The sequence below is a fragment of the Clarias gariepinus genome, chromosome 27 (genome assembly GCF_024256425.1).
Source record: "Clarias gariepinus isolate MV-2021 ecotype Netherlands chromosome 27, CGAR_prim_01v2, whole genome shotgun sequence".
NCBI classification, from domain to species: Eukaryota; Metazoa; Chordata; class Actinopteri; order Siluriformes; family Clariidae; genus Clarias; species Clarias gariepinus.
Window position 1 is genome coordinate 16,788,907 of NC_071126.1, and position 16,221 is coordinate 16,805,127.

At 37.2% G+C, this 16,221-nt stretch overlaps 1 protein-coding gene across 1 annotated transcript; it reads right to left on the bottom strand.

Annotated features, from left to right (window-relative positions):
* Positions 1–5,356: 5,356 nt before the first annotated feature.
* si:ch211-10d23.5 (uncharacterized protein LOC556599 homolog) lies at positions 5,357–8,682 on the bottom strand. The gene is given in 7 exon segments (XM_053488822.1): positions 5,357–5,367; positions 5,461–5,609; positions 7,181–7,358; positions 7,361–7,528; positions 7,736–7,762; positions 7,882–7,998; positions 8,676–8,682. Coding segments are annotated over 7 exon segments (657 nt in total).
* Positions 8,683–16,221: the final 7,539 nt, after the last annotated feature.

Here is a 16,221-nt window from a genome sequence, read left to right on the forward strand (position 1 = left end):
TTTTCATTAAAGAAGTCCATAAAATCTTCACTACTAAAATGTTGTGGAGTACTCTCTGCAGGCATCTTAGGTTTTGTTAGGCAGGCTACTGTACTAAATAAGAACTTGGGGTTGTTTTGGTATCTGGCTAAGATGCTCGGTCCTAGCGGTTTTTAGAGCCCGTCTATAGCTGCACATACTGTCTTTAAACGCAATTCGAAAAACTTCTAATTTAGTTTTTCTCCATTTTCGCTCAAGGTTACGGGTTGCTCTCTTTAGGGCGCGAGTATGACTATTGTACCAAGGAGCAAGTGTTTTATCTGACTTTTTTTAATCTGATGGGAGCAACAGTGTCTAATGTACTGGTAAAAATAGTACCCATGCTGCTGGTCACTTCGTCTAGATCGTCTGCATTTAGGGGTCTAATAAGAATTTGGGACAGATCCGGTAGATTACTTGTGAATCTGTCTTTAGTAGTCGGATTCATATTTCTAACAAATCGATAACGTGGAGAGACACAGCTAATCTGTTCTACGGGTAGAGTATATATCAGGAGGTGATGATCTGTGATATCATCACTTTGAGTTAAAATCTCTATATTAGTGACATCTATACCATGAGATATAATTAAATCTAGTGTATGATTACAGCGGTGAGTTGATCTATTTATATTTTGTTTAACCCCAAAGGAATTTAGTAAGTCCATAAATGCGAGGGCTAAAGTGTCGTTAGCATCATCTACATGAATGTTAAAGTCACCTACTATCAACACTTTGTCAGAGTTAACAATTAGGTCTGATGGCAGATGTCCAAATTCTTTAAGAAAATCGGCATATGGCCCTGGGGGTCTGTACACGGTGGCCAGAGTAAAATATAGCACGGGTTTATTATGTATTTCATTAAGTGCAACATTAATGACGAGCACTTCAAATGAGTTAAACCTGGGCCTTATTTTCTGAGTAACAGTGAGTACATCTTTGTAGATAGTGGCGACACCACCACCGCGACCAATTAGACGGGGCTCGTGCTTATAAAAATATCCTGACGGAGTAGACTCATTTAGACCAATATATTCATTTGGTTTAAGCCAGGTTTCAGTGAGGCAGAGTGCGTCAAGGCAATAATCTGATACCATTTCATTAACAATAAGTGCTTTAGGCGTAAGGGATCTAATGTTGAGAAGTCCAAACTTTAGAGGTAGACTTCGATTACTTATTTGGCCTTTTTCTGGTTTAATGGTTACCAGATTGTTTCGGCTGGATTTAACGAATTTATTCTTTTTTCTCACTATTCGGGGAACAGACAGTTTCTATAGGACAAGCTATGTGTGTGCGTCTATTAGTATGGTGAGTTGTATTGTGGCTGATATCTAAAGAATCTGAGGTATGACTTACCGCAAGTCAGATGGTTCGTAATGTCCTGGAGATGTCAGAGAGGACCGCTGCTCCAGCTCTGCTAGGGTGCAGGCCATCTGTGCGGTAGAGCCTAGGACGCTCCCAGAAAACATTCCAGTTATCAACAAAGGGTAATCTCTGTTGTTGACACCAAGATTGTAACCATTCATTGAAGGCAAATAATCTACTGAACCTCTCGATTCCTCTCTGAAATGTCGGAAGTGGTCCAGATACGACGATCTTTGTCGTGGGTGATGTTGAAGAGCTTTGAGTTGCATGGCTTTTTAAAGATACCGTCACAGTCGGTTTCCCCGATCACATCCATCCTTAGTGTTCCATCACTTCTTTTCTCTCGAATAAATCCCACTGCATTATCCATCAGGAGCACACAGTTGTCAGGCATCTTTGTTGTTTTAGTTGTACTTTGGTATCGTCTAGTATTTGTTTAGTACATTGTCTTTTAGCAAAATTTTTAGTGACTTGGACCAATGGTTTTCCGCTTTTCACCATTTTTTTGATAACCTTTTTTTCAAGTGAAAAACATGATATATGCTAAATCACATCCTTTAAGATTAATGGTCCTGTGTAGAGCATAAAGTGACATAGCTCAGTAGCTTTCCACCTGTCCAAGTCTTCCTTGCTTCTTGGTTGACTTGAAAACTCCGCGGGCCAAGCTCCCTTTAACGGACCTATGTTAAGTTCCACTTGTTCTTTCTGAACCTTACTTAGTTGACCAATATCTGAACCACGCCACAAGTATGTCAGCAGCCTTTTCATGGCTCCAAGACATACTAGGTGCATGTAGTCAAGGGGGAATTGTTTCACACACAAAATAACAGTTGAGTAATTCCATTTCAAATCAACCAGTGGAAGAGAAATTTCCACCATCACTTCTCAGATTTTGCTTTTTTTTTTTTTTTTACCAATTGTTGGTATTGCCTTAAAAAATAAAACCCCCCCAATTTCTTTTTTTTTTTTTTTTGTCCCAACTCCCGCTTGTTAAAAAAATAGCAGCCATCTTGATTTTTGGCCTCGACGCGCTTCGAGACGTTCCACGCCTCTTTTTGAAATCCTCTTTTCCTTGATAACTCACTTGCTATACGTCATATGGAGATGAAACTGGGTATATTTATGTAATTTCATGTAAATTTAGATTCTGCAATCAGAATTTGGCCATCTCTTGTGGTTATGGAGATTTCTGAAAAACATTTTATGGGGGTACCCCTTTTGTTTGTTTTATTTTACAGCAGTGACTCAGTTAGTATGCACTCACGCAAGTGTGACTAGCGATGTTCCTTGCTAATTTTTAAACGGTCTCTCCGTTAATGTGTGCACGCACATTACGCACATCACACACAGCGCCTGCGTGCACAAACGGAAACGCTTATGTCGGGATTTATTTGTTTTTTTTTAAAGGTAAAGTGCAGGTTAATTTGTTTTATTTTTACTTTATATTTTGTGTTAATTATTTTTATGTATTTATTTCTTAAATTTATTTCCTATGGGAAAATTTAATTTGGTTTACGAGCCCACTTTCGGAACAAGTTATGCTCGTAATCTGAGGTTCCACTGTCTTAGTTTGCCTTGGTAAATGTTTTAAAATAACTAGATCTCTTGATCCTCTATTAGGTTAACGAACCAGCCCTGCCTCGAGAGTGCCAGTGTTCTGTGTATTAAAAAAAAGTGATTTTAACACGGTTATTGCTTTTATTTTTTTTAAAAACATATGTATAACACGTACTTTTCGAAGGTGTGCACATGTTTAGTGTCACATCCACAGCAGAATGTTGTATCCTTTGTGACTGTGTCAAGGCTGATGCCAGCGCAGTCTGTATGCAGCCATTTTTTGCAAAGATTACACTGAATCCAGTTTAGTGACTTGACATTTGGGTGCATTACTCTGCAGACAGAAATATATAAAAATATATTATATAAAAAAAGGTAAGAATCGGGTATATGCACTAAACATTTTTAATTTAATTATATATTTTAATTTAATTATATTTTTTTATGATATAAACACAATCATATGGAAATATATAAAATAAATATATATAAAAATGGTAAACTCACTGTCCATACAAAAACACCACAGTTCTTTCCGTCATCTCTCTGCCATTGATGTGGACGGCACACAGTCCAACTGTTCAAGGAGGCAATATTTCTAAAAGCATCCCTGAATAAAAACAAGTATTTTAGTATGGAATGTAAATTTTGCAATAATTTAATATTTATAAATCATATGTATTAGACACAATTTGTGATTACAATAACAATTACAATAAAATGTAAAGTCTTACTTTAGAACTTCCATGTCCCGGTTTGAAATTGTCACATACTGATCAGTGTTGACAAACTCTGATGGTTTTTGTAGTCATGTCAAACCTGTAAAATCTAAATAATTAAATTTTTCAAATATGAAAGCAGTGGGTACAGCAGACTCAAGCACTTGTTAGAAGTTTGAGAACGAAGAAAAAACAATTACTAACATTTAATTTAACATAATTTCTTCTTACCCAAAGAATGAAGTGGTTTCCCTGCTCTGGGTTATCACCAGGTCCAACAATCCTTGGTAAAAGTATTTTCAGAAATTCTGAGGTTTTCTGAAATTAAGCAAACAGGAAACACTGACGTCTGAGACATTTGAGACTATTATGTTAAACTGGCTTGGGGCATATGCTGAATAAAAGATGGACATTTTCTATTATGCATTTTAATATACCTCAAGCTCTTTCAAATGCTCATCTGACACTGTTGCATCTCTCTGCCAATCCCTGTGCCACAAAATTAGTCAGTGTTCAAGGCCACAACCTGAAACCCAAATTCACATGTTTTAGTCTTTACATAACAAACTAAAAAAAGTCATAAGTCAGTGATGAATTGTGTGTGAATAACTAACATCATTAGTGTCTTCGGCATTCTGAGCAATGCGACAGTTTACAGCCTTTAAACCAAAATAAGCAGATTTTTAAATACTCATAAATATCCATAACTGAGGTGATTCTAATTATTAAAATTTTAAATGTATAAATAAGATTTTTTTTTTTTTAAGACAACTGCTTTACAGCATTCAAACTTACATCATCAGTTAGCCAAGGCATTGCTGTACTGCTTGTGTCACTCAACAGATGTGGGGGGAGAACAGAGTTCAGGTCCCGCAGATACAAAACAGCATAGTGAGAAATTCTGGCAACGACATCGCTTCTCTTCTCCGTGTACAATTCTTAATGTTGCAAAAGTACATTTAATTAAAATCGATTTTAAATGCTGACATTACTGTTTTATTTCTTGCTTTAATTGGTTGTCTGTGGTGTACAAATTCCATAATGTTTTCTGTACTTCTCTAGGCTGTGTTTGTTTCTGTAATTATTTATGAATGTGGTTTACATTACTCGACAGCAGATACTTCAGAATAGCCATCATAAAACTGGCATATACTAACTGCAGACATTAACTTAACCTTCACTTCATTACCTTTTTGTCCATAAATGAGTTTGCCCTGTAGTCCTGTGTGTGTTTTCAGCTGCACGCCTCTGCATTTCTTTAAAAAAATGCAGAATTCTTCTTGGCATTATGCAGATGGAAGTAGAGACGCAGTGAAACATGTGCGAAAACATGTAGTAAGTATCTTTCATTTGGCACAACGAATATCAGCTCAAGGAAACCTCCTATTTACTTGTTCTGCTTCTGCAGAGTTGACTAGATAGGGCAGTTCAGGGATTAGTTTTAGACTGCGCAATTTCTCCTATAGTCGTTTCTGGTTCTTTTGATGGAACCTATTGTAAAAGCAAAAGCTTGTGGCTGATTTTTTTTTTTTTGCTGCGTGCGATTGTTTAGATATCTGACTACACGTTCAGCAACGTCACAAATGTACATGGTGGGGTTTTTTCAAAACTGAGCGGGGCATCTCCATGATCCCGAGTGGACTCCTGCCACCATAATGGTGATGCATAATACACCACTCCATGTGAGCATCCCATGTGTTAGACTCCACCTGTGTTAGAACAAATATGGTTGTAATGAAATTAAATCTATTTAAATTCCAATTAATGATTCAGTACCGTAAATAATATACATGCCATCTTACCTCTAGCTTTTTTGAGTTTTACAAACATCTTAGGATAAACATTCTTATACAGGAGAAGCTCCTCAAGCCTGTTTATAATGTCGGAAATGGATCCACTGGCAGACACTCCCAGAATATTGCAGGCTTTAGTCAGGTCTTCTTTTTTTAGGCTGATGAAAAGATGATTAACATTCAATTTTTAGGAAAAAAATTGTATACTACTGTTGCATATTAAAATGAATGTAAAAAAGTCATGTTTTTTGTATTGTACCGATTTTGAATCAAGCACATGCAAAATCGCTCCTTCTCGTTGCTACATCTTGTTCCCATCCATGGAGCAAAGCCAGAGTATGACTACTAAATGAATTGCTGGATGCATGTAAAGTATCAAACTTGTAAGGTTAAAATACTGTAAATGCATGGCTGACTGCAATTAATACATTTACTATCATAACATTATGATAGAATACTAATGTTGCTAAATATCAACAAAAATTTCCCCAATATCATTTGTCAGATTTTACAGTGTATTATGCTTACCATCACAGAATCCAGTAGCTATAATTGCCTTCTCCAAATTCTCCCACCTTGCAGCCGCGTTGATGTCTGTCTGTTTCCTGGGATGTCATGTTTTTCTGGGTGTTTCAAAAGATGAACTGATAGTTGTGTGGCAAAAAAAAGGGAAATGACATAGCATGTTAATGCTGGATAAATTATGCTAAAACTCTTAAAATACATTTTTTCACAATTCAAACGCAGCCTTCCAGTTTGTATCAGCAATGACAACAGATGGGTGGTGTCCACAGCGGTAACAGAAGTAGCTGTAAGAATACCTCCTGAGAGCAGAAAAGTGATAAACGCTTTTCTAAGTGAGTTGTGTGGCACTGTAGTTGCTGAATGTGACTCAATTGTGCGCCGCATCCACCAAACAGCAAAGTGATTCTGCAAAAAATAAAGGGGATGTTTTCAAACATGTTTTTCAAGTTTTTGCATGTGTTTTAGTAATTTAGTACAAATAAACATCCCAGTTATAACAAGGCTACTCACCGAAAGGCCGGTTGTCAGAAACAAACATAAGGATATGGAAAGAAAGATCCTGTTATAATTATAAAATCCTGAATTGTAGTCCTGAAAATGAACTACAATTCGGCACACTGGGCGGTCCTTTCCATAAACTGTAATACCTACATGAAAAAACACATTTAACACTTTTTTTTTTTTTTTTTTTTTTTTGCAATTTTACTTATACAAAATTGATAAGTGACTTGTTTTAAAATAGTATTGAATATCCTACCTTTACTCTGGGGGAAAAAATCCCATAAGCTGTTGCCTGTGTCGTTATTACAAAAGCATTGCTCATTTCAGGAGGACATGGCACTGGACAGTAAGGACAGTTTACTTCTGTGGGCTCAAAGTTGTGTGGAACAGGCTTTTCTGTTTTAGTTAAATCCAGTAGAAGGTCCTCTGGAATTCTTTTGAAAGTCCACAAGTAGTTGGTCATTGCAATCACACTACTATTTGTGTATCCTTGATTATGCATAACCAGGTTTCCACAGAAATTCTCTTCTGTCTTCATTGTCTTCATTTGCTTTATCCACAGCATTTTTGGCCTTATGAGGATGCTCTTGAAATAGACATGTATCTATGTATACAACTGATCCAGTGCCATTTACCTGATTTTGTGAAATGGTAAAATGGTCCTTTCAAACTTACACCAGTTGTCCTTCTCACAAGTGCACACGGAGAAGAATATATATCTGTCGGAGAGACTGCATTTTTTCCCCCAGGGTTTCCACTTTGAGCAGCTATGCTCATGAAGTCTCTACATTCATCTACTTTACAATCATACAGCCGTTCTGGCAAACACTTTCGCACATGTACAGTAAGTCTCACTCCATGAGAATGCTTTGTTGTCACAGTCCATTTTTGGGGTCAATGCACATCATTGGTTCTTCTCCATCATGCTGCTCCTTTTCATGCCTTCTCAAGTTTGAGGTGGTGGTGAAATTAATCTCACAAATGCGACAAACCCTGGTTCCTCGTTGGACTTGGTCAGTTGTAACAGTCGACAGAGAAGGTTGTTCCCCATCTGATAAGATCCATTCAATTTTAGACATGACTATTTCATTAATAAACCATTATTGAATATTTAAAGAGTTTAAATGTGATTGAACATGCTATTTGCATTGGAATTTAAGTAAAATTACTGAGCGTAAACATAGCTTTAACTTTTTTTGTTTTTAAATGTGTATAAATAAAATTTCAGATGGCAGTTTAAATTTGTCAGTGTACTCACCAAAAGGGCTTGCTGTCACCGTCAGACCTGTTGGGGCAAAAAACAAACAAAAACAATAAATTACATTAATTATACAATACTTACAAATTGGTCAGAGCTACAAATTGTATAATTTAAAATGTACCTACCATGATTTTTTTTTTTTTTTAAGTGGGATTTGAAATAGTTTGATCTGTTTATTATTTTGGCACATTTAGGGCAATGCCAATGGCTCCTTTTACCACATTTCCGATCTGGGCAGTAGCATGGTATGGAGAACTTGTCTACAAATACAACAGTGTTTTGTTAACAGTTTATTAATATATCTTTGTTTACATTTAATAGATTTCTAGGATTTGCAAGACTCAATGTTTATGATATTACTTACTTGTGACACCCCTTTTAAAGTGTATGGCAAATCTCAGATGCTTTACTGAATAATGATTTTTCAAGGCTGTAACTGAAGAGCAGTAACAACAATCATGATCACCTCCAAGATCCAAAAAATCCTCTTTGCTGAGAAACTCGTATAATTTTCCTGTAAAATAACAGAAGATAAATAGATTGATTGGCACATTGCAATCAATTATTGACATCAAGTCAGTATGCCATATATTAATTATCCGAATGGTTCACGAAGATCCCCTCCTAAAAGAACCTTGACCAATCGATGTACTAGTGTCATACTTACAAATCACAATTTGCGGTACACCGAAAAGCAATGGTCAATTATATAATGGTTACTGTTTCGAAACGATTTATACTTTTTTGTACGTTTATGGCCAACAGAGGCGACCTCCGGTGGATACTGTTGAACTGCATTACATCGTGTAGGCCAAAAATGTTTTCAGAAATCACTGAACAAAACATTTAAGTCTTTAACAAATAAAGATCTGCGGATACACTGTGAAATAAGTTTCAGAATAAAATATTTATCAAATAATAATGTTGAATATCTTACCTTCCATTGTTGTCACCCATTACAAAAAAAAGACTAAACCAAAGACATCGGCATGAGCTACTTGTTATATCCATTACCTTTGCACAGATCAAATTTTATTCTACATATTAGTGTTCAATCCTGAAATTACAAATTATCAAATCTGATTTACATCAGTTAAAAAAGGGTAATGTACTTGCGCTGACAGAGATGTACTCATGATATAATCTTTGAAGTTCATTGTCGCTGCCTCCAACGTTGTTGATGTCGATGTTAGACCAATCAAATACACTTTCACCAAACAAATAACTAGCTTACAGGGTACTGGAGGTGACAAAGGTACATTTGGGAGAATTGTGTCGGCACCTGACGACTGGTGACATAAGAAGCTATTTGGGGGTGGGGGTGCGTGTTGAAAGGCCGACTTTTTAACGCAAGACTGTTTAAGTATTTACAGTACTAATAAGGGGGAATCAAAAAAAAATTCAAATTACAATAATTGGAAACATAACAGAACATTTATTATTTAGAGCGCAATATACAACATAATGAGTCCTGTAAGGGCCATATTTCATTCTTGTGATTTGTTATGTTTATCTTATTTCAGTTTATTAGTTAAGCATTAAGCATTAAGTATCATACATATAATTTGTATTGTGACATCATTTCATGTGTTGTTCTGTGACATCACCCCACAGTTATGCAGTTCCATGTCTATCACGCATGTTAGTTGTAGTTGTTGTTAAGACACGGAAGGATACAGAAAGGTGTGGAGCACACAAGCTTTTGACCGTGATAACGTGAGACAGTAAGCTAAAAGGAATACAGTAAAATAAGTTGTTGTAACTGTAATCTATCGAAGCTACAGAACACAGCAAGCGACTTGTCGTGACTACAGTGGATTTATGCAAGAAACTGTAACAACCGTTGTTTTTGATGTTGAAAATAAACGAGAGACAAAGAAATCAACGAAACGTCTGATGTCGTCAGTGACACTGTGTAACTAAAGACACGCGTCAGAACTTGTGAATAACATGCACCTACATTAAAGTCAAAAGCTTGGCTCCGCCGCAGAAATGAAGATAAGTGATTTAAGATTGTGAAGAGCGCGCGTGCGACTTCAAAAACGCGCATCAACCGAAAGCGAGAAGAGGACTCGCCTGCCTTAAACTTCACCATGTCACACGGCGAGGACAACGCCGCTATCGCCGAATCTGAGCAGGTGATGGTGCTCGACGAACTGAAGAGCGCCAGAGAAGGCAAGTGGAGTCAGTTGACTGTATTATACAATGAACTAGAGGCGCTTATGGACAATGCTTGTAATTTGCATGACGTTAAAGCCAAGCGCCGCCAATACAAAGCGCTGCTAAATGACTTTATTGAAAGTAATGTAACAGTGCGATCGTGCGCAAAGGATGAAGAGCGTGAAACCGATCAGCAACACTGGTATCACCCTAGATTAACGCGCTGCTCAGAATTCATGGTAAGAGTGGAGTCGTGGATCGCGGACACTAGTAATCGCTTTAAGCTGTCTCAAACAGTTGACGATGGAGTTTCGCCAAACGACAGTGTGTCAATGGCGGAGCGTAAGACGCCCGCCCCCCAAAGGCAAGGAAGCGTAACGTCAGCGGCATCCAAGAGGTCCTTAACGTCAGCAGCATCCGAAGCTCGACTAAAAAAGGCAGAAGCCAACAGAGCAGCTTTGCTGGCTAAAGCAGCAACTTTGAGAGATCGGCAGGCGCTGGAGCTGGAGGAAGCACAATTAAAGATTGAGGAAGAGCAATTGAAAGCACGACTAAAGGCTGAGGAAGAGCAATTGAAAGCAAGACTAAAGGTTGAGGAAGCACAACTAAAGGCTAAACAAGCACAATTAAAGGCACAAAAGGAAAGGCTGGAAATGGAAACGGCGCTTGCAATGGCCGATGCTGAACTAAATTCTTACCAGAACCGCAAAAAACAACATCCTGCCAGACGGAGCGTGGTCGTCGAAACGAGTGGTGCACGCCCCTCGGAACCAGAGCAAAACGACCACTGCGACCACAGTTCGGCAACGGAATACCTCGAGCTGCCATCACGCCTCCGAGCAACCCACTTAAGCATCCCAGTGAGTGCCAAACCCATAATGTCAAGCACCCTAATGGAACGGCCCACCCAAGGTAACGAACACTCACTTTACAACACTGACATAGTGGAGCCTCAGGGTAGGATGCCACTCCAGGCAGATCTTACAGAAATGTTTGCAAAGAGTCAGAGGCAACATTCCTTACCCTTGCGCAACGTTCCTCCATTCTATGGTGACCCTCTTGAGTTCACGTCCTTCGTCCTTCCAAAGAAATCAACGAAACGTCTGATGTCGTCAGTGACACTGTGTAACTAAAGACACGCGTCAGAACTTGTGAATAACATGCACCTACAAGTCCCGTAACCGACTTATATAGCTGTTGTGACCAACGTATTTAACTGTGAGAAGTCCAGTGGCGTGTATAGTCGCGTTGAGACAGATGACAGACAGACATATCAGTGGCCCGTGACACGGAAAGATTTTATTCCCTCTCCATAAACCTATGATAAATTATAAACCCTTCATTTCTTTGTAAGTGGGCAAACTTAAAAAATCTGTAGGGGATCAAATACATATTTCCCCCACTGTATAGTGTTAATTCTCCTAATTGTAACATTTTATTTACATGTGTTCATTCCTTGTTCTAATAGCTCTTCTGTTGATTTTCCCAGGTCTCCTGATTTTATATTAGTCATTATATTTTTGAGCATTTATTTTTTTTTTCTTTGTCATTTCATTCACTGCTTCACCTCCGGTCTCCTCCTGGTGGACCGTTGTCTCCTCCAATCCTGCTGATTTCCTTTCCTTTCTCAGCTCTTCTCCACTGTTAGTGTCATTATTCTTGACCTCTCTTTTTGCTCTTGGATGTTCTATTCCAGTGAATTTAGGTTCTTCTTCCGCAGCGTTTGTTTCGTCCAAACATTCACAACTGTTGAGTGCTCATGCGCAATCAGGGCATTTGACCGCAGTACAGTTCTTCGCATAGTGTCCTTGCTCGCAGCACTCTCTGCACATAAATTTCGGGCAGTCTTTTATGAGGTGTCCTGTGTCCATACACAGACGGAAAGTCTTTACCTGCCGACTGTGTATGACCCTAAAATACTGCGGAGCTTCCTCAGTTTCGAATTTAGTGCTGTACAGCAGTGACACCATGTCTTTGGGAAATCTAACTTCACATATCTGCCCATTAATCCATAGTCCATTCAGAATCTCATCCATTGATTTTCTATCCTTTAGTGTGAGCTCAAATTCTCTATTCTGCCGTGGTCCCAGTGCAAGCAATTTCCCATGTCCAAACTGTTTCTATAATTGCTTTGAGCAATTCGGTGACACTTGTTGTTGTTTCCACGATAATTGTATTTTCCTTTATATACTAATTTTCATTTTGGTTCTTATTTTGCTGAATTTTAGGTTCTCCAATATCGGCCATTTTGTTTGTTTATTTGTTTTCCAAGAAAACAGAGGGAAGTAGCTTCCCCAGGCAGACTTGCTGCTGGGAGAGAGTCTTTAACTATACAATTAAATGAAATTTAATAGATATCCCCAACAATTTGAAAACTTAAAGTTAAATGGGAGAGCCTCTCTCTCACGTCAGCAGCCACAAACAATCCTTTTCGTCCCCAGGGGGCGCTCTCAGACTGGTATGTCCGGAAGTGAAAACTGGGTTGAAGGAAGGCCTATTTGACCAATTAAAATGATTTTTGAGTTTTGATTTAACTTTATTTTTTAACTATATATAAAAAATTTTTTTAAATCCTTTCACATTACATAATTTTCACATTCTGGCAGTGTCCATATAATGTCCTTTAAAACTCGATAGACTTGAAGTGTAAAAACTTGATATAATTCCTTCAATATGTTTTCACATTTTAAAATATTCATAGTGTTTTAATGTACAATTTTGTTTTTTTAAACATAGTCCAAACATCTAAAACCACTTTTCTTTTTTTAGCCACATTTCATCTTTCCCATATAGCACTTTTCATTAAACTTATCCATAAATTTATAAACTTTGTTTTTGTTTTTCTTATTCCAATCAAACATCACTCTTTCCCATTCCACTACATTTTCGTCTCACTCCTCAGTCAAATCTTTAACCACATCTTTGCATTTCTTTAAAAATTCCTCCAATTCTTTACAGTATAAAAACATGTAAGATCTAGGGATGCACCAAAATGTAATTCTTGGCCGAAGCTGAACAATAAAGAAATGCTTAGCCGAATACCGAACGCGGTGTTTTCGCATTTTTTTTCCCATTTATTTTGCCAATTTATATTTATTAAATAGTAAAAATTAGCTTTTTACTATTGTGTTGCTTTTCAGAAAAATAAATCAAATAACAAATACAATTTCAAAATATTTATTTAACACTGAACATTTTTTTTTTTTTTACATTCCAGCAGATATTATACAAACAAAGCACAATATAACTTAAAATAAGTAAATTCGTAAAATAAAAAAATATTTTTATTTGGCCATCTTTGAAGCCCCCCTTCTTGAATGGCCTATATTAGGGCTATAACTGACTGCTGAAAGAATGTAACTGTAAATTAAACTTAAAGTGCTGTACGTTTTTGCAGATGCACACCCCCCTGAACAATTCAGCAGAACAGTGTCTGCAAACGGCCGTTTTTGCCTCTTTCTGACACTTTAAAGTGCTTCCACACTAATGACATGTTTGCTGTATAAAGCGCGCGCGTCTCTCACTTTACGCAGGTTAACATTTGATCGCGATTAAAAACGTCATTGTTCGGCAAAATTTATTAAATTTATAAATTAATTTCGGTTGCCGAACATTCGGTGCATCCCTAGTAAGATCTATTCCCCTTCTCTTTGACACACTTTACAAACAGCACTTTTGTTCTTCTCCAATCTTGTTTAAAACAAAGTCGGTAAAAATTACTTTGTCTTATAAAATAGTCTAAACATTTTAGCTTCATCTCCACACATTTCCCTCTCACGTTTCTCCATATGTATTCTCCTTTTAAATCTTTGAATTTTTCTTCCCAGTACTTATTTACGATCGTTTTTTTAAAAAAACTCATCTCTAAAAACAGTATATAGAAATTTAACAACACAATCTTTAAAAACACACAGATTTCCCCCCACTCTTACAGATATTCTTGTCTTTTGGACCTTTTTCCATACTATTCTTTTAATCCATTCTTTGGGTATTGCATTCTTTATTTCTTCATATTTATTTGGGTGATTCCACCACATGATCACAGATTTTGCTGATTTTTTTCACCAATTGTTGATATTGCCATGAAAATAAAAAACCCCAATTTTTTCGTCCCAACTCCCACTCGTTAAAAAATGGCAGCCATCTCAATTTTTGGCCTCAAAGTGCTTTTAGACATGCCACGCCCCTTTTTGAAATCCTCTTTTCCTTGATAACTCGCTTGCTTTATGTCATATGGAGATGAAACTGGGTATATTTATGTAAGTTTTTTAGATTCAGATTCTGCAATCGGAATTTGGCTATCTGCTGTGGTTATGGAGATTTCTGAAAAACCGTTTTTTGGGGGTACCCCTTTTCGACCCCCCAGAACCCAAGGTCTGTATGTATATATGTTACTCAAAAAAATAGGGGTTACTTCACATCACCTTATCTTGAAAATAAATAAAAACCAGGGGTGTGTTATGCCCTGTTTTATAGAAATCATCAAATTAATTGTCCAGGTTTTGCAACATTAAATGATTTGACACACAGAAATGTACTGCAATATCTGTAGAATACTTAATGCATACTCATAAAATCTGCTCCTTTCAAAGTAAAAGTTACCTCAAATTCTTCTGTAATGCATGTCTAGTCAAAGACTGATAATGAGTTTATTCATCTCTACACTAAAAGGACTAATCACAGTTTTTTTTCATCACCCTGGGTATCTGATTCTGAAAGAACAAAGCCCACAAAAGAGTTCATGGAATAAGACACAAAGGTACATGTACGAGACCTGTCAAGTTGCAGTGACAAAAATAATATCAACTAGGAAAGGCATGCACTTTGTAGCTACCAAAGTCATTTTGATAGGAAATGCCTCCACAAATTTGTAAAAAACTGCACATGATTTAAATTTGGTAGAAGAACTTTTAGTGGATTCATGAGAACCTTAATAAACTTGTGAACAATAGCATTGTGTTCCCTTTCATTACTGACGACACAAACTTTTGCAACTTAGTGAACCATTGTTTTCACTACCACCCCTATAGTAAACCAAGAAAGGATGCAGAATCACCTGGGATGTATCCCAATGAAAACCTTGAACAGCATCCTGACAAATAAAAAATAACATTCAGCAAAATCCATGAGGATAACAGCCTCCTTTCCAATGGGAAGTTTCTTTTTCAGTTCTTTCAAATAAGCAGCTTGGGCCTTGGCTGTATAGTGATGAGCTGTGCGGGGGTCACATTTTTCACAAAGTCTCATAATAAAATCCACTGCTTGAACTGAACAGTGTCATCTGGGTCCAAATCAGCATTTTCAAATATACCATTAAGATTAGGGCTGGGCCATATCATACCTTCCACGGTAATACCGGTACAATGTTAGGCAATGATAAGAAAATGAAATATCGCGATAGAATATGGGTAAAACATGCATGTGCAGTGCCTTTGTTTCCAAACGCTTATGGCGGAAAAAGCTTGGCGGCGGCGGAGAATAAGAAAGGCAAAAGCGGATCGTTGAATGAAACAGATGAACCAGAATTGGTTTGTAAAAATGGTGCAACTTCAGTGGTGTGGAATTTGCATTTGCACTGTTAAAATTTTATATAGCTTTAATGCACATACAAACAGCTGCTTTGTCTCGTGTCAATCATATCGTCAGTTATATCATTATCGCAAATATTTAAATATATATCGTGATAAATATTTTTGCCCATATTGCCCTGCCCTAATCAAGATAATCAGATAGTTTTGATTTAGGGGGGCACTGCTCACACCTGTGCAACATATAGTCACGAGAATCCAAAGAACAGACAAGCTTTGCCATCAAGTCTTTGTAATCAGATTGTGATTAAGATAACAAACTACATTGGAAATCTTCAGTTAATAAATTAACATAAATAAAACTCACCTGCTTTTGTTTTCCTGCACTTAATTAGCACCAAGAAAAAGATGATGCAATCACCAAGTTCCTTAAGTGCGAGGTCACTCATTGAGTTGGTAGGAGATAATTCAACTTTCTGATCAGTATGAACCTGAATGGTTCAGTTACAGGATACTGTTTGACAGTGATACATGTATCTTACATGTACCCCCATAAAATGACACATTTACTGGTAGATAAGGCCTATTGTGTAGATCCATGTACATTCTCTGTATATAAAATGTGTATCAAATCGTAAAACATTTGCAAAACCTGGACAATTAATTTTTGATGATTTCTATAAAACAGGGCATAACACACCCCTGGTTTTTATTTATTTTCAAGATAAGGTGATGTGAAGTAACCCCTATTTTTTTGAGTAACATATATACATACAGACCATGGGTTCTGGGGGG